Source organism: Bactrocera oleae, chromosome 5 (genome assembly GCF_042242935.1).
Source record: "Bactrocera oleae isolate idBacOlea1 chromosome 5, idBacOlea1, whole genome shotgun sequence".
Lineage (NCBI taxonomy): Eukaryota > Metazoa > Arthropoda > Insecta > Diptera > Tephritidae > Bactrocera > Bactrocera oleae.
In genome coordinates this window covers 48758412-48781521 of record NC_091539.1, presented here as the reverse complement: position 1 = coordinate 48781521, position 23110 = coordinate 48758412, and the positions used below count along the sequence as shown (strand labels likewise).

The window sequence follows — 23110 nt, the reverse complement described above, 5'->3', positions numbered from 1 at the left end:
GTATGCTGTAGCAGCGAACGCCAACATTTGCACGTTTACGCGACAAATAAAGACAGACATACATACATAGAAACTCTATTAATTTCTTTTTAAGCTGCCAGCCAGTTGATAGCCACACAACTGCTCAAATATAGAAATTTATATATAAATATGTCGTATTCAGAAATATCGGTATCTACATATGTCTAAGTAACATATGCGTGAATGAGTAGCAAGTATTTTTTCTACACCGTTATCATGTAATCGTACATAACTTCCATCAATTATTAATTGATTATATTTGTAATTGACAGCGACTGTCTTTGCTTGGCCTTCCTTTCGGCCGTAACGGTAAGTTTAACAGTTCGAATGGTGATCATTTTCATTTCATTTCCATAACGAGCGTTTCACCTTCCACGCCGTGTCCGTGACCATTTGTGAATGTCACCGGCTTTAAGTTCACATGCAGTTCGCACAATTACACGAAATTAATAGTAAGTAATAGATAAATAAACAAAATCCAAGTGTAAACAAGCAAAGTGTCATCTCTAATACTAACTAACTGCATATTGAGTCATATCTCATTTTTATTTCATTTATGTATAGCAGTAGTAACATTGAAATTTTGTAATCCTAATTTATGTGTTTATGTATAAGTGTATGAATCTACATATGCTTGCTACTATATGTTATTGCTTAAAAGAGATACTTTAAAAAAAGAAAGCTTTTATTTAATGATATCATAAAAAGAACACATATAATTGTTATTAATTAACAAAGCTGTGAATCATATGAAACACATTTTCATACCGAGTTCATAATCTCTATCAAAAATAAATAGATTGTATAACTCTCAAAAAACAAAGCCTTAAGTAAAGATTAACTGTACCAATTCTGGAAAACAAAAACTTTTTGGAAAAAACGAGCCTTAAAATTGAGGTGATAATGGTGGATATGCTTTAGAAAATAACGGTGAATAGAAAACTTAAAAAATATACCAAATTTATACCCTGAGCGCAGCGAAAGAATAACGGTAACTCTTTGCTAAATGAGAACTTTCGACTTTAACGTTATCATTCACTTGATTTCGATCGTTCAACAAAAACAACAATTTTTTCGGAGTGCTTATCACAAGAATCCATGCCAAATCTTTTGGGGATATCTCGTCAAATGAAAAAGTTTACCATACAAGTACTTGATTCCGATTGTTCACTTTGTATGGCTGCTAGCATATAGCCGATATCGGCCGTTCCGACAAATGAGCAGATTCTTAGTGAGGAAAGGACAGGTGCAAAATTTCAGATCGATAGCTTAAAAACTGAAGGACTAGTTTGTATATATACAGACAGACAAATAGACGGACAGACGGACAAACAGATCATTATGCTGATCATTTATGTATATATTTTATAGGGTCTCCGACATTTCCTTCTGTAAGCTTTACCCATCATTATGAAGTTACCATATATGTTTTTGACACAACTAACTTCAACAAAAAATATTCATATGGTAAAATAAATCCAATTTTTTTCTTTAAAAAAAAAATATCAATACATATTTGGATCAGGGGGCTCACATCCTATATCTTCCCCGCGTTACGATTTTCTATCTACGGTTTTGTATTAAATAATATACGTCTTAGATAGAATTACACATTAAACTGAAGAAGGATTAAGGTGGCTTATTAAAAAAAAATAATATGCGTCTTTTATTTATAAAACAGTTGTATTGCGTTTATTGCAAACTCAGAATTGTAGTTACAAACTTTGAAACGTATTTTACCAGGACTTTCTTGGATGATGACTTTTTCATACGCGGCCAATGGTGAAGCTAGCAAATATGAGCAATTATTAGACCAGCGATTCTTAAGGGAAATATTTTTCTCTGCTTTTAAAGAACTTAGAGCTTTAGAACCCCCGATCAAGATATCACGTTATCCGAATTAATTCGGTGATATGCTGTTTTTTCGAAATTATTCTATAAACAACACAATGTTATAAAAGAGAAGGTTAGCTGTAAATAACTATTAGTATGATAAACAGGCTAATATTCAGCTCAGAGATGTATAAAATTAAGAGTGAAAAGTGAAAAAGAAAATGTCAAACAGTTTTGTGATTGCTTGACTCAGTATTGTTTCAGCAGCAAAAAGTAGGTACTTTACATTTTTTCCTTGATGAAGTCGAAAACGCAAGTCAGGCAGCTGGAAATGTGAACAGTGTTTATGGTCCTGATACTATAAAAACGATCACGCGTACTTTTGGTTTTGTCTATTTCATTTCGGTAACTTTGATGTCAAGGATGTACTACGGATGTATGGAAGGAAAATTTTCGAAAAAACCGGTAAAATAATGAAAATCATTGAGCCCGAGCGCCAATGTTTCGATTTCCCAGGAGTTAAACATTGCACAATAAACCGTTTGGAATCATTTTAAATTAAGCTGGATACAAAAAGAAGCTCCTTGGTATGGATGCCGCCTGAGTTAAGGGAAAAAACCTCATGGACTGAATTTCTATCTGAGAATCATTGCTGAATCGTACCAAACTCGATCCATTTATGAAGCGGACTGAGCCGACGCAAAAGGTGTATATAGCAAGATTCACGGTCTGGAAGGAATTATCTACTATGAGCCGCTGCCCTAGGCAAAACTTTTTAGTTCGGACCTGTACTGTCAACAATTGAAGCGTCTGAAGAAAGCAATCGTCCAAAAGCGGACAATTTTGATCAATAGAAGAGAAATTGTGTTGCAGCAGGACAACGCAAGGTCACACAAGTCGATAGAGACTCACCAGAAACTCTTTATGCATCCACCTTATATTCCGAACTGGTTACTGGTTACTGAAAACTTGGACTTAAGAGGAGCTCATGAAAATCAACGGTCCCAGTTGCTTGCCAATAATGACAAAGTATAAAATGCCCTTCAAGGTAGCAAAACGCTATCGAACAAAACGGTGCATATTTGACCTAAATTGGATCATTCTAACTATGCTAAACAAAGCCTTCCATATAATGCAAGGATAATGGATATACAAGTCTTTATATTCCAGCAGCTTATAGACATTTAAGGTTGGGACTTAAAACTGTCGCATAACATATAACTCTAAATTTTGTCGATTCAATATATTATATGTAAATATTTGCCACTCCTTTTCCTTAAGAGCTCGAACTAGCACTACTCAAGTCATGGCTTCGATCTCATCGACTGACTTATCTACATTAATAAGGATTTCCCAAATAGCGGTCGCTCCTAATAACATTTTATATGATAACAACTATGTTGGTCACTTTGTAGCTTGAACAAAACATAACGTTGAAAAGGGTATATTAAGTTAGCCACGAAGTTTGTTACACCCAAAAGGAAACGTCTGAGGCCCTATAAAATATATATATAAATGGTCAATTTAGCCATGTCTGTCTGTCTCTACTTGTGTATATACGCGAACTAGTCCCTTGGTTTTTGAGACATCAGTCTAAAATTTTGCATATGTCTTTCTCTCCCCAAGAAGTTGCTCATTTATCGGAACCGCCGATATTGGACAACTATAGCATGTAACTTCCATACAAGCTGACCGATCTTCACGAAATTTGGGCTTGGCTGGGATCTCCAAACAAAATAGTCAGATTTAACCACTAATGCATATAGAGGCAATTCAAACTGCTTTTTTATACCCTATTATGCTATTAAAATTGCTACTGTGAAGCGTATTATAGTTCCGGTGCAGCCGAAATCAACATTTTTTCTTGTTTTGTAGTCATCTTACCACGCTATTCTTGCATTAAACTAAATTAACATAAAAAAACATAGTTATAGTTACATCTCTTCTTATTGCTAACGGTACTATTGTAGATGACACATACTATTTAAATACAGTAAGTATGCCTTAAGATATTAATATATTGCAAGCGATTTGTCACTGGCATTAGACAGGCATTTAGTTAAATAAATACATTCAACGTACTTATCAATTTACGCGCACGAACTAGCAAAATTAACACTACATCGATAAGTAGATTTTCGGCAAGCGAGTCAAAGGTGTTGGTCGCAATCAGTCGGTTTCGCAATATAGCCGGACTAACTTGCAATTGAATGTTAAGAAAAAAATTTTTTAAAAAAATTTAATAGAAATAAAATCAAAATAATTCGGGAAAAGTGCGAAAATTACTTAAAGCAAAAAGTGCTAAAAATGAGCAGTGGAAATTAAAAAAAAAAATAATAATATTTATACATATTAAAAAAATATTGTTTACTAAAATCAAAGCGTGTGTTTAAAGAGCAGTGAAAAGTTGTTGTTAATTATTTCTATTAAAAATAAATCTATACTTATTAAAAGAATATATAAATGTCTAGCCGTCCACTTACGATACCACTGCCAAAATATTTCAGAATGCCATCAGTGAGATTCAGGTAGGATGAGACTTAAACTAAAAAAAACTTTTTTAACTCAAAATATAACCGTACTTTCTAAGTACATATGGTATAGATAGCTTTGCCGCTAACATCTTGAACCTGAAACCGCAATTAATGAGCTGCTAATTGTCATTGTGTTTTTGCAAAATTTTTCCACTTTTAACACAAGCAACTTTGGAAAATTATCTACACCAAGGAAGTGACATCACAAATGCAACAACAACAAACGCAACAGCAATCATCACAACGGCAATAAAGGCGAATCATTTAAAGAAAGCAAATGTCTTTTCCCCCTTTTAAGTTCATCTTTTGCGGTGTAAATTAATGAAAGCAAATAACAAAATCGCAAAACTATAAAATAGAGTGTGTGGAGAATTTGTAACACAGACATTTATTATTTAAATATCATATGCCGGCACACACTTCCCGAGTTTCTCCCCGCCAAATAGTGTTGTGACGAAATTTTCACTTCAAAATACAACAATCGACCACAACAAATCACTTTGCATACATACATACCTATGTACATGAAAGTGTTAATTGGTAAAGCTTGATAAATTTACAATGTGCATGTGTCTGCCAGAAATATCAAAATTTGCCAATTTAATTACGAAAATCTCACTTTGCCAACGAGACTTGACATGACGAAAACGATCTAATGCAAATATGACAATACTTGAAATATGAGCGCAAGAATTGGACAATGAAACAGCAATACTTGTATATACATAACAAGAAAACACGTTAATTTCGGTAAACTACAATTTAATACCATTCACAAAAAAAAATTTCCCATACAAGAAAGTGATTTTGATCGATCAGTTTCGATGACAGCTATATGCTACAGTGGTCCAATCTGAACACAGAGATTGTAGCATTGTCTTAGTCGATAATCTATGGTGAATTTCGTGAAGATATCCGGTCAAATACAAAAATTTTTCACACAAGGACTTGGTACTACAAGTATATGCTATAGTAATCCGATCTAAACAATATGTTCGGAAATTGAAGCGTTACTTTGCCGAATTTCGTGAAAATATCTTGTCAAATAAATCAGTTTTTCATACAAGGACTTGATTTTGATCGATCAGTTTGTGCAGCAGCTAGGGTTCCGAGAAATGAGCAGTTTCTCAGGTTCGCGTATATTGAGATGGACATTCATTTTCCTATACATATATTTTGTAGGGTCTCTGACGCTTTCTTCTGGTTGTTACAAACTTCGTGGCAAACTTTACAATAAATACCTTGTTCAGGGTATAAAAACATACATATTTACACTTATAACTAAGTCATAAGTCGGTTATAAAAAACACGTGCAAAAATCAATTGTTAATTAGCTGTTAATGGCTTTCTAATTGGTTAGCTTTCGGTAGTACTTTGGTGGAGGATTATATTTTTGTTAAATAATTTATTATTTCGAATATAAGTACATACATGCCAAGGTTATATGTTTCGCGAATTTTTATTAATTTTTTTTTCAAACTTTGTTTACTATTAAACTTATGCTGTTATCACCAGTAGCTTGAGTGTGCTGCTAAAGAAATATTTCTATTAATGCATTGCCGCATTTTTATACTCTCGCAACATGTTACAACAAAGTATACGAGTTTTGTTATCGCCAAGATTGCTTGTAAAAGCCAAAACTAATCAAAATGCTATGGAATTTATATAAAATAATATAAAAAAAGAAAAAACGGTAACTTTGGCTATAATACCATTTACAAATAAAAAAGTTTCCATACAAGAACATATGCTATATAAGCTATAGTTATCCGATCTGAACAATTTCTTCGGAGACTATACCGTTTATTTGGATAATACTGCATGCCGAATTTCGTGAAGATATTCAGTCAAATAAAAAAGTTTTCCATACAAAATTCCGATCGATTATGGTAGTTTTTATGGTAGCGTGTGCCATAGTGGTCCGATATCGGTGGTTTCATCAAAAGAGCAGCTTCTTGGAAGGAAAAGGACGTGTGCAAAATTGTATCATGATATCTCATAAACTGAGGGACTAGTTCGGTTATATACAGACAGATTGACAGACATGGGAGCCTGTGGCCGGTCACTATTGATGTCTTTTGATGGAACACAGTTCTTTTCCTATTGCTGGCTTCAAACATATCATTCCCTGCAAATCTTACCAAACATACAGCAAAATCTTTCTGAAGATCAATGCTGGTCAATTAGCCGAATTAACTAAGTCTTCTTTCAGTTCTTCACAATCTATTATTTGCCGTTTTATTTATGAAAAGATATATACGGATTTCCTTCCGTTCTACTCTTGGACACACTATGATCCGAATTGGTGATCTTGTGATCTAACAGCATTAGGAGTAATTATAAACGTTGAGTGTGTGCTTACACTTTATACTATGTTCGCACCGAATTCAAATCCTCTTGAAAACACAATTTGTGGATTGTGGAACCAAAGTCGTTCTGACCGACATTGTGTGTTTTCGATGAGTTTTCATTGACAATTCACATATCTATTTGTTTACATTTGCTATGTACCCTACAAGAACAGTGACGGTCATCTGATGGAATATGACAGTTATAGCTGAAAAAATTTTGTCAGCGCGCAGAACAAAGTTTCTATAATTTCCTTAAGAGCCTTGTGCAAAAACTGATGTAAACAAACGTATGTCTGTGAGTTTGCATTTCTCTTTAACACATGGGTATTCGGAATTGATTCACTATATATCTATACTGTTCACTCTCATGCCTTTTTCTGAGTCATTGCTGACCATAAATCCGTCATAGCTAAAAATTGTCAGTTATGACTGAAACGCTATCAGAAGTGAAAAATTCTTTTGCGCAGTAAATAATATCATTTTTATTTCTTTAATAAATATCTTTTCAAACTTTTAATCAAAATTAGTTATAATAATATACTTAAATATAAAAAGAAATGCAACAAAAAATATAATAATATATGAAAATATAAAAATAAATTTTCACTTGATGCCATCTCCTCCTCTCAATAGCTCTGCGTACGTCTTTCTCCAATCAGTGGATAGTTCTGAATTTAAAAATGCAAATGTAAATTAACAGTACTGACATATTAAATGTGAGTGTATTGGTGAACCCATCAGCAGTTTCTTATAGGGTACGTTTAGGCCAATTATGGAATGTACACAAATTGTCAACTGACATTTAGGGCTGGCAAAATATGTCTTCTAATAATATCGATTAAACTAGAGCAGGCACCGATTATAATGCATGGAATGTAAGTTTTCAAGGGGTTTTCAGCATAATCTGTGTTTTCGTTTGACAGATTTTGTATGGATGAAAACACAAGAAAAAACAAATGTTCTTTTTGAATCTACCTATTTGTGGGTGAAAAAATTTATGATCAAAGACTTACAATTTAGCACAATGTTAGTTCAAGGTAATTTTTAACGATGAGTTGGAATCAACCTCTCGCACAACTTTCATAAAACATTTTTATTATTCACTACTAACTTATATCTAAACTGGTACTGGCAACAATCTACAAAGATACACCAGGCACCCTTACAACCTCACAAGGTTTAAACCAATTACGAAACTCCCTGGAGACAGTCATTCTAGGCTCAAGTACCACCTATTCAACATGGGTAAAACCTCTTATGCAAACTGTCGGTTCTGTGACATGAAGCCGGAAACTTCAGAGTACCTTCTTCTGGATTGCGTAGCGATCTGCAGAAGTAGGAATAAGGCCCTTGAATCCATATATAAAAGAGGGAGTACATACGTCAATGGCGCCAAGCCAGATTCTAGAATTCATCAGTGTTCTGGGTCTATGTGAGTTCGTATGAAAGAGAAGAAGATACAAGAGATTTCAGGTCACAGTGCACACCTCAATTTAATACTATCTCTTTATCTAGGTCTAAACTAAACTTTATCTAGGTCTAAACGGAAAAAGTAAAGAAATTTTTGCTAATAAAGAAGCCACTGATCGCACATAACACATAATTGCCCTAAACTTATATAAATATTTTATTATTGTTGTAGCCTATAAATCTATTTTTGTCCAAGCAAATTTCTATTTATAAACACAAAATATTTCAAATTCACTACAAATGCATTGCTACGCATGAAAAATTATTGAAAAATCGCAAACTTTGAATAAAAAGCTCTTCGAACGCGACTTTATGATTAATAAACTTAATTGCCTTCGCTAATGGCTTATGCATATTTGCAAAACACCAAAATAACGATACCGGAGCGCAAAAAAAACTCTACACTGAAATTTCTGAGAAAAAATATCCTATCATAAATCTCTTTAGACGGGAAAAAAGGAATAAGAAAGAAAAACGAAAAAGCTTACAAAAACACAGTGAAGCCTAGATAAAGTGACTTAAAAGAAGAAGAACAAATTTGTATAAATAAAATGAGAAATGAGATGAATAGAAATATATGAACCCTTGGAGTAGCCCAAATTTTGATTAATATATGTGAGATTAAAGTCGAATCTTCGAAAAAATTTAAAATTTTATATTTCGAAAATACTGGCTCACCCTGAAACCGTATAACATTTGTCATAAACTTTAGTTTTACTGGTTTAGGCACTTCGATACTGTAATTAATAATCACTTTCGAAGTACGAAGACAATTTTGATTTTCGAGACTAACTTCGAAAAATGGAGAATTCCTTTTTTTTACTTAGTACTCAATCCCTCGAAAAAAATTGGTTCGGAGACAAATATTCCGATTTTTGAAACTAACTTCGAAAAACAAAGAAACTATGTTTTTACTTAGGACTCAGTTTCTCGAACACATTTGGTTTGGTCTAGTAACCAGAAAAAAGTCGATTTTGCCAAAAAGGGTTAAAAATATATCAAATATCGCGGCATCACTGCATTCACCGCAAAATTATCAATAATAAAATGTGTAAAGGTGCTAATAACTCACGCAATTAAAGAGTACTGAGCACATAGGCAGGGCAAACTAGTTGAGTTTTTTTCCACACTGATTTGTGATACGCGCTTGCTAGCCTTCCGAGCTTAGCATCTTTAACTTTCGCAGTTGAAACAGATTTTATGGAAACGTGTGAAGAATCTGTGTAGACGAGTAGGTTTACGAATATTTACTACTACAGCATCACTTCGATTTTCACAGTTAACTCTGTAATCGGAACAACTCGAACTCAGTTTGATTTGAGCTTTCGCCGGAAGATGTCGATGAGCGATCTGTATCGGCCGCGTCAATCCTCGCTGGGTGGCTGTGTGGGTAGCAGAGCATCCGCAGTTCTCGGTCCGTTGGGTTTGTGGAAACCGAAACAACGTGTTCGCTATCACAATGAAATGCCAGGCGATGTGCAAAAGTTTGTTTAAATTAATATAAAAAAAAAACATCAAAAACAAATTAAATTCAATTTAAAACAAAAAAATAGTGTTTGGTGCTGTGCGTAAGCAATATAACTGTAAATTCGATTGTGTTTCGTAGTGATAATTGCTAACTCCAAGTTAATGCCATTTACAAAGTGTTCTTAACCCTCAGCGCCGACAGATAAGCGCATTTATTCGTTTTGATCTATTGTATTGGTAACAAACAAACACTTCACTTCAAACCACTTTGAACCACTTATTTGCAAAACAATCTGGATTATTAACTGCCTTGAATATTAACTAGTTGGAACAACGGCAAAGAAATTATGAGGTGGTGTGTTTGACCGTCGCTTCACTTTGGAGAATATAACTTCTAAGCTCCGCTTTACAAATATTGTACATCAGTGATAAAAGAAAGTGTTTTGTAGTGAATACTTTTCAAGACGATTAAATAATTAGAGGATAAGTAATGTCAGGTCAACATGTTGTTGTGGACTCAATCAAACGCTAGCTATTTTTATTCATTAAAGCACAGCTATTATTCATTAGAGCACAGCTTGAGAAAAAATTATTTCTCCCTACCAAACAAAAGCGAAATCCTATATATGTAAGTTCAATGTACCAAATACATTTCTAAATAAAATGATTGATATATGATGCTTGGTTAAGTATTTTAACACTGCTCTAACATGGAGTTGGCGGTTTTAGCGAAAAACTTGGCAATTGTTTCGTGAAATGTTCTGCCTCTTTTCCAGAATATGCACCTATGATTGTCGAGAGGTGTTGGACTTCTAATTAAAGCTTTCTAAAGCATAAATAGCCTTAAGGATAAGTATGGGACGAGGTGACCAGTTTATGTCCCCACTTTGTCCAAATATTTCGCAATATCCAAGTACACCTCACAAGTCGTCGGAAGATCTGCCAAAATTTTTTAAGCACTTCAATTTTTCATGTTTCTTGAATAATTTTTTTTTTTGAGATCCTTTATATAACAAGTTATAACCTTCATTATATCTTATATTCATACAGATAACTTCTTTTATATATGTACTCGGTATTTTTCCTCGGTATGGTTATTGTGTGACACTTTAAGACTCATATGACCCATACAACTCACTTTAATCATACTCATATTAATTTTGTCTGCAGCAGCTGATATATAAAATATTTACCTACTACACTGTTATCACATTTCCCTCTCCAACTTAAATGCTATTATATGCACAGAGTTTTTGAGCCATGGTATTATCAAGGCATAGTTTTTCGTAGATTTACCATAATAAGCGATGATATTTAAGAGACGGCAGCATTGGCTCTCTCAGTTCCGTACATGCTTGATATAACGTTAAACTATTCTTTGGTGTTTTTTCTGAACTTCTCAACTTTTCGCGTCAGAGTATGTTGCCATCAGAGCTCATAGTTGATGTCGGACTTTTTAAATACTAAGTTTTTAAAAAACAAATGGACAGTTCGAATACTATAATCAGTGATATATAATTAAATTGATTCAAATCAGAATCTCGAGACCCCAAATTGTATATTAATTGAAATATGTTATAACATAAATAATCATTTCTCTTGTCAGTTCTTTAAAACTTCATTCAATCTTGCAATGGAGGTATAATATGGTATATAGCTTAGAAAGCATCAAATATAATAAAAAATAGGAAGGTAAAAAGCAAAACCAAATCATTCATTCATTTTAAACACAATTCACACATTCAATTGACCAAATCGAACAAACACTACTAATATTTGCTACTTCTTAATACGCTAAACATAGCTAATTCTCATTTCCTAAAACAGAATTGTTTTTATTGACTTGAGCAACTAATAAGTAATAAAATTTTAGCAATTAGGGAGCCTCTCTCTCTCACAATGTTTTTATGTCCGGCCTTTTGTTATCGCACCGATCTCGATAATTATTATAGAGCGTAAATATTAGACATGTGCAAATATGTGTATTATGTGGCGCCAATCAACCGCCTAGACTAATGATAAATATTTACTTTTGTGTTTGAAATCACTGACGGCAAAAAATTTATCAGCTTAAGATGAGGTTAAAATAAAAACGTCAATACATGTAGTTAGTTAATTATTAAAGATATGATTAAACGGGCTGTTCGCAGGCGCAAAAATCAAAAGTCTCGACCAACTTACTGAGTTATAGAGTTCACCAGGAAGAAGAAAAGCAAAGAGTGTTTAATCGGAAATTAGTTTAAAGATAGATATCTGTCTGATGAGATTATCTTAAAGCTTTTAATATCCTTTAAGGGCTTCTTCAAAACAAGATTAAGTTTATGCATTTTGCGTAAGTTTTAAGCATTAAATTGCATATTATACTCGTATATTCACCATTATACATTCATTTAATTCTATCTGATTATCTAACAAATTGAACGATATTTACGGCTAAGTTCTTATATTGTGTATATAGGGGCTAGGGGTAGTATTGACCCGATTTTATTAATTTTAAGCACACTGCCACATTAGATAGAGATGATATTTTAGTTTCTTTAAGATATCTCACATATTGGCCACAGTATAAAGTCAACCGAAAATGCGGAAATCATTATGCAGTTCAGAATTATTAGAAAAAGGTTCTCTCGAAATTTCAACATTGTCCGATATTTTCGGTAAAAACTCAACCATGGACTCTGGGGTCTACATTTTCCGTATCTAGGGGCTTGAACAGTTAAGCTCGGATTTTGGAAATTTTCAGACTTGAGTTGGCATACCTTAATGGAAAAATTTTTTCATAGTTTTACCACGATATATTCATTGGTGTTCATTGTGTACTGTAAATTGAAAAAATCAGATGGAAATTAAAATTTTGTTATATGGAAAGTAGGCGTGGTTATAGCCGATTTCGCCCATTTTCGCACTTTGTCATAGAAATGTTAGGATAATATTATGTGCCGAATTTGTGAAATCGGTCGAGCAGATCCTGAGATATGGGTTTTCACCTAAAGGTGAGCAGTACCCCGTTCATTTTCCCATTGTACAATTTTTGTATTGGCTCCAATACAGCTTATATGTACCATTCTATGTGCATTTTAGTATTTTTCAACATAACCGTTACGTAGACGGGATTATAATTCGTTTCACACATTTCCACACTGTTGGAGGGGATGTCGAAGAGATTTTTTCTGAGCAATTTTGGTTGATATTTTAGCTTAAATGGTTTTGGAGATATGTACATTAAACATGATGTCTACCCGGTAAGGTTGCGGTTCTTATCGGATATCAGTTGTAGAAGCTGTTTGGGAGAAGTACAAACATCTCAATACTCTGTCTCTATTTTGCGAAATTTAGGCCTAAACCCCTCGGACCTCACACGTTCAGGCATCACGGTGATTTGGAGGGAATAGAAATAAAACGCCTAAAAAGCCTAAAGATGCTTTGTCGACCTATAAGATTTAATTAGAGGAGTCCTTTTTCTAGCTTCACAAAGGACAGTATGTAGTAGACCCAGTGCGATCTCCATCTGGATGATCCGCCTTTGAACTAAACCTAACCTTTAACCTATTCTCCCTTGACTTGTTTTTTTATTTTGTTTATAACAAAATATAACAAATTTTATTATTATTTTAATTTCGTCACATTGCAAGCTGAACGCTTCAAAGGGTTTTACAGCGTCTCGGAGAAAGTGAAGTAGATTCTTTGAATATATATTTGTCGGAAATACATAGAGTTGAGCATTGTTAGATACCCAACATTTTTCTTATAAATTTGTGCTTTGCTACAAGTAATATGCAAAGAAATTTCAACGAAATTTTGTATTGGTATCTTCATATTAGTTTTCGATAGTCTTGTTATTAATATTATAATAATTACTAGAAAAATAACTGTTTGTTCTTTGTAAATTTTTAACGTATGATAAGCAAGACTCAGTAATTAGGTAACTAAAGGTAAATGGTACTATAATATTGCTTACTGGCAAAATCCTAATTAATCTCCCAGTAGTAAGAGAAAGCACAAATTCTCTCGATTCTTTTGAGAATTTTGAATATTTGGAAAAACAATAATTAAACCCAAAATCACATATTCACATCAAATAAATTAATTTTAAGTCTTGCAAAGTATCTAAGCAATGTAAGCACATTATAGTGTGTATGTCTAAATTAGCACGTATAATAGCTTATTCGCAATTGCTATCTTTATTTTCATAAGTACAAAGAAATATTTCCATTTTGTTACTTTGTGCATGAAAGTCACTTTTTCTGCTGCACTTTTTATTTACTTTTATTTTTATATTTTAATTCTTATGCAAGTAATTGTTGAATTATTAAGATTTAACACATTCGTTGTTAAGCTCAAAGTGCGATTTTCAATACTGCACAAATTAAATTAACTTTGCGTCAACATGTGCAGGAAGTCAAGCGAACAAGAATTTACAAAATCCAATTAACAGTTATTCGCAAAAATATAGAAAAGTGTATTTTGTAGTCAATTTAAACAAAAAACTCACAAATTTTAGTCAATGTAAGTAGTTAAGGGTATAAATGCCTCTGCGTATACGTAATCATTAACTACAACCAGCAATTGTGGAAAGACCTCGACACTAACCAACCAGCTAATCAGCCACTTATCCTGTAACTTACTATACACATAGTACATACATACACGCATATGTCTGTGCATATTTGGCTGACCAACCAGTCGACCAAATTAACATGAAGCAATTAGTTGACCGCTTAATTTGTTAACACGCTTGGCACGCTTCCTCATAATTTGTTAGCTTTTAGTCAAACCGTACCACACTGCACCCATACACCCACATGACATACATAGAATAATATGTAGTCATCTGTATATGTACGTGTAAATTCAATGTGTAGGTATGCGTAAATTTGCATAGATTCGCTTTCACATTGTACAGTGGTGTGAAAAGAAATAGGGACGTTGTGGCTGTAGTTCAACCTACGTAGAATCTTTAACGTAGAATAGAGTTTAAGTTTAAAATTCTAAGTATTACAAAGTCTTCCAAGGCATTTATGTTTGCTTGGACAGGGCGTTATTAGCTGAACCAGCATTCTATAAACACTTGAGGTCAACTCAACGAAAAGAGGAGTTAATTTATCTCTCCAAAAGTATAAAAACGTCACAACGCAGAATTATAAACAACAAAAATTCAAAAAATATATAAAAAATATAAAAAATATAAAAATTAGCAAGAATGTAACACAGCGCCACCTAATGTCGGTTGTAGGCCAAAATAAACATAAACCTTAATTTCTTGACAAAGTAAATACGATCACTTTTCTGAATAACTTTATTAAACGGCCAACTTTATAAGCAAATAAAGCTTTTGTAACTCATAAGAAGGAGTCAAATTAAAAACAAATTCATATTTCGATAGGTTATCCCTTTAAAAATTTCATATTAATATTTTTAATCGATATCTAAAAATAGTTTTTGAGTTACAGCCCTCTAAAATGTCTGAGCGGTTGCATTAAAATTTCATATACCCAACACCGAGACATTAACCACAATCGCCCTTCACAATGTAATCATTGTGTTCTTATTTTAAGGTTTAATACTGTATAACATTACAAAGTTATGTACAACTATAGCGCGTTAAACGCGGTTTTGTATTATAGTAGGAAAACAGATGTAATTAACATGTAATTTCCTCATAAACTGCGCACTCGTCAACCTTTAGAGTATAGAAGAAAAATATTAGCCAAAAATCAGCTAATTTTACGTAACTTCTAGAATATTTTTTTTTATGAACTAATTTTTTGTGAAGCGAAGATAACAAAAATCTTTTAAAGCGTTTTAGCTGTTGTACTCAAGCCGAGCAAACACAAACTAAGAGATTATATTATTAATTAAAGCGCAATATCATTAATTTATTGGTGCATGTTATATTTTTGGTGCAGGAATGCAATATTTTGGTTTTTTATTTCAACTCGAAATCTAAGGTTTTTCTAGTTGACACTAAACTCATTTCATTATTAGCAAATCCCCAATTGATTGATGATATGAAACATTTTCTGGACTGACAAAAAGGCAAAAGCTACATTCTTTGAATCAAAACCGAGCAAACATTTTGCTTAAGCTTTAATATTAGTATAATATATATATAATATTTTACATACTTAGAGTAAGGTAATGAGAAATTTATGACTGGTTCATATTCCAAGATAAGATAGCTTTAACAAAAAATGTCTATGAATGGTGCTGAATTTTTATAGAGTGGTATTTAGTGTTTAAATGTAGTATTCAGAATTTTTAAAGACAAGTTGTTTTATCGTTAACCGGTTGATAACCGATACATCAAGTTAACTTCCCAACAACAAAAATAGAAAGTTTCTTATTTCAATTGACATTATGTCCGTTTTTCTACTAATTCAACGGCTATTTATCAACAATTGACACAGTGTGAAATATTTTCAGAGCTTAAGTGTCTCTACTTGTTAAGATAATTTGCCTCAGACTTTCTACCAGCTGAGTTTTAATTCACTTTACTATTTTTATGAGCTTGGCGATATTCGTTTGTTAAAAGAAATGGAACAAATAATTTGTTTGTGAGTTCTTGGCCAAAAACAATACTGTAACGATGCCCCAATCTCCTTATGCGACAGGAATGGCTCCGAGTGGCTTTTTCATATTTTCAAAAATAAAGAGAACCTTATTGGTTATCGTTTTACAAGCATAGATGAAAGAGCATCGCTGAAAGAGCTAAAGGATATGCCAAAAATCGAGTTTGAGAAGTGTTCCGACGATTGGAAGAAGGGCTGGCAAAGGTGCATAATATCCGTTAGGGACTATTTTGAAGGCGACAACATTAATGTAGACGAATGAATAAATATTAACATCTATATCGAAAGCCTTTATCAGGTATTGTGGTTGCCTTTATCTTTATCATTTTTTGAATCATTTAACTTAAATAATATAAAATAATAAACCTGTTTTGAAAAACTTCCGAATCAAAGAAAAAAAGGAGGAAAAATTTTGAAAACATCGTCAGTGCAACATGGCCTAGCTATTAGCCATCTGACTAAATGATTTCTATATAATCAATAAGGTTCCTGTGATGTATTACCACAATTAAAATTCACAGCATAACATAGTGGAAGGATTTTTAAGATATTTTAAAGAAGGATTTTCAAAAACAGTTAAGTTGTTTTTAAGTAATGCAGCAATAGTTGAAAGGAAATTTCTAGTAACTTCAGTGAATTTGAACCCTTAGAAAATAATTTTTGTCTTAGAAATCTTAAAGGATTCGTTTGAATTGTTTGCTTCACCTCGAATAATATATTGATAATATTGTATTCGCCACATTCATTGATAATTATATAACAATTATAAAAAATTTCATCAAAATTGTACTTCTGCAAATAATACTCATAAAATACTTAAAGACTTTGATCAAGAATATACAAGTGATGTTGAATTTTAAAGACGAAAACTATAAAATATTATTATATTACAACATAAATTGCCACGCGAACATTACAACAAAAATGCAGAGTTGTACATTTTCCTTATATTTTGGTATTTGAATGTGTTAATATTTAAATAACGCAGTACAAAAGTAATAATATACTGATATAGATAATAAATAATAAATTGATAACTGACTGAAAATAGATAAAACATATGAATTTCGAATTTTATGCCTGATAATTTAATAAGGCCGTCTAGACGCAGCGTTTAGCACTTCCTCATACGATATTTTAAGTGATTTATAATATTTTAAATTTTGATTTTGATTTTTTAGAGAAAATTTTTTATATATTTTTTTATATTTTATATTTGATGTAAAGTCTTATTTTAAAGCAAACCATGCGGTTTGTTATGCGGAATGTTAAGAGCAATAACACATAGTACTTTAACATGCACGTTTTTATAAAGCAATGCATATACGAGTATTTATGGATATATGTTTATCAATGTATATATACATATGTACATATACCTAGTATAATTTAAATTTGATGAAATCAATCACGCTTTCACTGACACATCATCAATCTTCTTATCAATTTAGGCGGTACATAATTGACTTGCAAAAAATATATTTCAAGTCCAAATGGAAAATATGTAAGGATTTTTTGAACAATAATTCGCCCTTGTGGTATATTACGACAGTTCATTGTCAGAGTAAATTCAAATTTTAAACTCGTCGGTTGTGGATTGAGAGTGACGGTTAATATCGAAACAAAATACGAAATAAAAAAATAATTATCAAATAACAGTTATATAATCAAATACATAACTTTAAAGCATATAAACGAATTTGTAAAGCACATGTTTTAGTTTTTGACTTGCCCCGCACCAATTAAATACCAACTAAAATAAATATACCGTCTGATCAAATATGACCCGGACTGGCAAAAAAAAAGAACATTTTCACTTATTTTAATACAAATCTGTATTATCGTCTTCAAAATTGCTTTTTTTTGAGTCCGTACAAGCATGTGAACGCTTAAGCCAACTTTCCACACACTTGTTATAAACCTCGGCTGAGATGAAAGTCCGTGTCTTCAGCGAAATTTTGTTTTTCCGGTTTCCGCTCACTTTTGGAGCGCTATTCGCCATCCGTTTCTCTCTGATGCCAACACGACGACTTTGAAGTAATGCTCTTTAAGTTTTTCTTTTTCGAAGTTATCGTCGTTAAGAGAGGTGGATGGACGACTCGCATGAGGAAAGGTTGTTAAAAATTTTCCATGATAAAAATCGCCAGACAAACTTTTCGCGTCATAAGCATATTTTTATCAATTAGGTTTGTGTAGAGTAGTTTAAATGGCCCAGTCCGAGTCATATTTGATCAGATCTAACAACAAACTAGAAATTCACTTGAATTTGGGCACAATAAAAGCCCTTACACTGTTATGCAATCTAAGTCACATTATCACACGGCACGAAATCTCGCTTATGCAGCTTAGCACAGACACGCACCACTCTGTCACTAAACACCTCTTGCCAAAACTCTTCGTATTTAATACGAGTTTAATTCTATTTTATACGCAGCAAAAGCCAAGCGGCCAACAATAGCGATTATTTTTACAAGACCGTCGATATAAAACCAATATCCTCGCTCTCTATACCAACGATTGTAGCTACACCCTCGTACAATCAGTCAACACAATCGAAACGTCTCGCGCGCACACCCTGCGATCAGTGCGGCTACCATAACGTGCCGATCATGGCACATCCCATCTCCCCTTTAGTGCGTTCACAAACAAATCTGGAGCTCATGAGTACGGGCAATGCGCGACAAGTTCTACTACCGACCATTGAGCTTCCCAGCCATGGCAGTGGAGAAGCTGAGAAAAACGATAAACTAGAGAAGCACTCGAATGGCTTTCAATCAGCGAACAGCAATAGCACGAGTATACAAACTTTGCAAATATCACGACGTCCATCGTTGCTGCTGCAGGATATATTGGGACGGCGACCATCGGCGCTGTTTCGCGGCAAGAATGGCAAGGAGGCGAATGGTCATGCGTCGAAAAGTCCTTTCGGGTACAGGTTCAAGCATGTGCGGCATGATATTGTTTCTTTTTTTTTCGTTATACAATTTTTCTCTTCAAATTTATTTATTATTTTTTTCTTTTTACTCCTCCCCTTACATATATGTACATACTAATGGTATGGGTATGGCACAGTCGGTCACTTGCGGACACCGCCGCCACTTCTATGGTCACAATCAACGCACATGGGGATGGAGACGATCGACACTTCGCTGCGAAGCAAATGAAAGTCAAAAATCGGCGTAAAGGCAAGTAAGTATATGGAAAAGTGGCAGCAGAGATACTATCTCAAATTTTGTGTTTTTGACTTTATCAATTGCTGCTGTGTTTCTTTCCAGTGACGCTTTGAGTGCAGCACTTTCTGCATTTTATTGTAAAATACTAGTTTTGGTGGGCGTATGCTTGCCCATTACCGAAGTGATATCACATCAAATACCCAATTATGTATACCAGGGCTTCTATGTTTATTTGTATATGGGAAGCATACTTTTTGTGGCCTTCCTTTATTCAACGACGTTGCGGAATCGTACGCTTTTCAATGCCTTGAAAACTTTTCGTAAGTAAAAATTTAAGAATTTTTTTTTGTACAAAGTTTCGGCAGGAATTACCGTTTGTACTGAGTTCAAAATCTAGCTATTAGGAGAAATATGCAAAAAGTTCTGTCCTGTAGGCTCTAATTAATAAACGGTTCGCCTTCTGAATCTGAGGAATTAAAGTTCGACGCTCCAAGGTGGACAATTGGCATAGCCAATTCTAGAGAGTCTGCAGTCGGTTAAGATTCTGTCTTTTATTTCATATTCAGAAGTTCATAGTAGCACCGTTTTTCTTTTTAGTCACGTTATTTGATAAATGGTAAACAACCTTGAAGATAAATTAAGGTTACTTCCGATATCTTATAAAAATTTGTATCTTGATTCTGAATGGTCAGTCTGTAGCACAGTTATATGTATAGTGGTTTGACTTGAACAATGTATTTGGAGATTGTAGCGTTGCCTTGGACAATAATCTATGCCAAATTTCATGACGATATCTGGTAAAAAAAGAAGAAATTTCCAGACAAAACTTGATTTCAATCGATCAGTTTGTATGGTAACTATAATGTATGGTAAGCAGTTTCTTGAGAATAGAACGTGCCCAAAATTTCAGACTAATATCCCAAAAACTGAGAGACTAGCTGGCGTATATACAGGCGGATATCGACTCTGTTCGTCCCACTGATAAGTGACATATATATTATTTATATAAACATTGTAAAGTTCCGAAGTACCCTTTTGGGTATTACAAACTTCGAAGCAAACTTAATAAACTGTACTCAGGCTATACAAATTTAAAATCACTAAAATTCCTGTTTAAACGAGCCGAGAAAAGAGAAAATCGATAACTTTTTCCTTACTTCTACAATAAATTATCAAAGTTAGGCTTTTTATGGGGGCTCTAGATTGCCTTTACCACTTGTGATAATCTTCGGAACTATAGCAATTAAACTATTACTATTACTTTCTACGAAAATTCTTTCAAATACTAGCGTTTGGTGTAAAGATAGCGGATAATTTTTAAAATCACCCCAAAAAGTAAAAACTAATAATAATTTATTTTATACGCACAGATGAGGAAACCCAAAATATTCATTTGAAACACAAGGTCACACATTTCGGCAGTTTTTATCTGCGTGTCGGTGCCATCGCCTTCGCCATCGGCACTATGGTATATTCGGGTTTGGAATTCGGTCAGTATTTTGAGTTGAACGGCAAAGCCGGTTGTGGTGATGTCTTTATTGCAATCACACCTATTTGCCGCATGTTACTCGCCATCGTACAAATACAATTTATTTTCCTCAATACAACCTATATGGATATGGCACGTCATAAGGTCATTTGCCGTTTTGGTCTAATGCATATGATTGCCACCAATCTATGCGAGTGGTTGTATGTATTAGTTGAGGAGACGAAACATGAAATATTTCATATTGGCCACCACGAAAATGATGCAACTGAGGCGTTATTCCCAACCGAGGCTCACGGAACTTCCGATTGGAGTGATGTCAATGCATCGCTAATACATACACAGCTCAATACGAACAGCATAAATAATACGATCGTCACAACTATACAGAATGTACTCACAAATCTGACGATTGCATCAGCCAGTAACTCATCAACGCAAGTGACGATCGGTTGTTCACGCACCAACATTATGGGTGCATTGGTGCAAGAGGTGGCGCCATTTCTTTTCCCCTGTACAATCGAGTATTCACTCATCTGTGCCGTTATACTTTATGAGATGTGGAAGACAGTACGCTCCATTCCGGATATTGATCGGTCCCGAAAGAGTTCGGTAAAACCAGCACATCATAAACCGGCAAATCATTTCTCCGTCGATTGTTCACAGTCGCATAAAGGGCTCTTCTTCGGTATAATTATGATTGTAATGACGATTATATCAATGATCATGTACTTTGTGCTATACACACAACCCGGCTATGAATTGATTGCAACGCAGGAGGTCACCATTTGGGAGATAATTACGTACTTTATTTGCACGGCGGCCATAATTGCAGGTAAGACCACTTGGACCTAACTCATTCAAGGAAATAGACAAATTTTCAATTTCGTAGGTCTCATATTGATACGCGATCTGAAATACGTGCAAAACTCTAGCGATGATCATCACTCAATGGAACTGGACAATCAATTGCTGATTGTGGCGCAAACTGGCGTGTACCTTTATGGCATGTTCAGCATCTTCGGTAGTTACTTCTCCAAATGGGACGCGGTGCCGGATCGTATAGAAGGTAAGTGAGAAGTCAACCATAAATTTCGCAAGCACGATCTTTTTTTTTTTTGAACCATTTACCTGTTCTCATTCCAAAGGCATTGTTGCTGAGATTCTTGGTTTGGCGGAGACCTCACTACAGACAATGTTCATACTTCATGCGAGCCATCGACGTTGTAAGGGCGCCAAACAGGCACGCCGTAAGCCGGGTCGCGAAATAGTTACATTTTTACTTATAGTAAATATTGCAATTTGGTTCATCAATACACTGATCAAAGGTCGTGCCGTTTTTCGTGAGACAAATCTGGTGTTCTTTGGTGTTTGGGGTTGGACTATCATCACACACATATCCATGCCACTGGCTATATTTTACCGTTTTCACTCGACTATATGTCTTTTCGAAGTGTGGAAAATCACTTACAAAGCAAAGACACATTAAAGGAAATAACTTTTTCCTTTAGCTATTTCGCAATACATTCGACAAAACCTAACCAAATAGGTTTTAGAAACATATTTAATTGTAATTTTATAATTAGTTGTACCTATTTATACACATATTGTATTTATGTTTAATGGTTAGTCAAGACATGAGGAATTATAGTCAATTAAGCACTTTTCGTTTGATCAGTATTTTTCTATAGAAGAATGTATTATTCTAGATATGCGTACATTTGGTATATTTGTAGAAATCATACTTCATAAAATAGTATACTGCGTACTTTTTATAATGTAGATAAACATAATTTAATATTGTATTTATAAATATAAATATATTTTTGACAAATTTACAAACAAATATGGTAGTCATGAGCTCTTGTTCTACACTTATACTGTTTTCAAGGACCCTTTTGTTGAAAATAGTTTTCGATTTTTACTACCTTATACTACAATGGGAAAAAAAAGTAAAATTAGGCAATAAACTGAGCTTTCTACAAGCAAATTCTTTGAAGGGGTTATTAAAATTGGGAATTTTAAAAAATCAATTTTCTCTTTTGTTTTGCTTATATAACGAGTGTGCATATATTTGAGAATATTATCCGAAAATTTTAAATTGATCCTGCAAATAGTTTCGGAGACATGAGCGTCTTTATCAGAATTTTTAACTTAGTGCAATCAGTGAGAAAAACTATACCTATCGACTTGAAATTTTCTATTC

At 33.7% G+C, this 23110-nt stretch overlaps 1 protein-coding gene across 3 annotated transcripts; it reads left to right on the top strand.

Moving 5' to 3' along the window:
- Positions 1-4076: 4076 nt before the first annotated feature.
- Positions 4077-22832, top strand: OtopLb (Otopetrin-like b). 3 transcript variants are annotated; one of them, XM_014240731.3, is made up of 7 exons: positions 9516-9693; positions 18680-19174; positions 19318-19434; positions 19521-19738; positions 20789-21739; positions 21797-21973; positions 22053-22832. In XM_014240731.3, exons 1-7 carry the CDS (start codon positions 9545-9547, stop codon positions 22391-22393), a joined length of 2448 nt encoding a protein of 815 aa, XP_014096206.2. In that variant the 5' UTR covers positions 9516-9544; the 3' UTR covers positions 22394-22832. The 3 variants fall into 3 exon arrangements, with proteins under 3 accessions (XP_036221717.1, XP_014096206.2, XP_036221712.2); XM_036365819.2 differs by lacking the exon at positions 9516-9693 and adding an exon at positions 9700-10163 and having other exon boundaries at positions 22053-22829; XM_036365824.2 differs by lacking the exons at positions 9516-9693; positions 18680-19174 and adding an exon at positions 4077-4382 and having other exon boundaries at positions 22053-22828.
- The last annotated feature ends 278 nt before the right edge of the window (positions 22833-23110 follow it).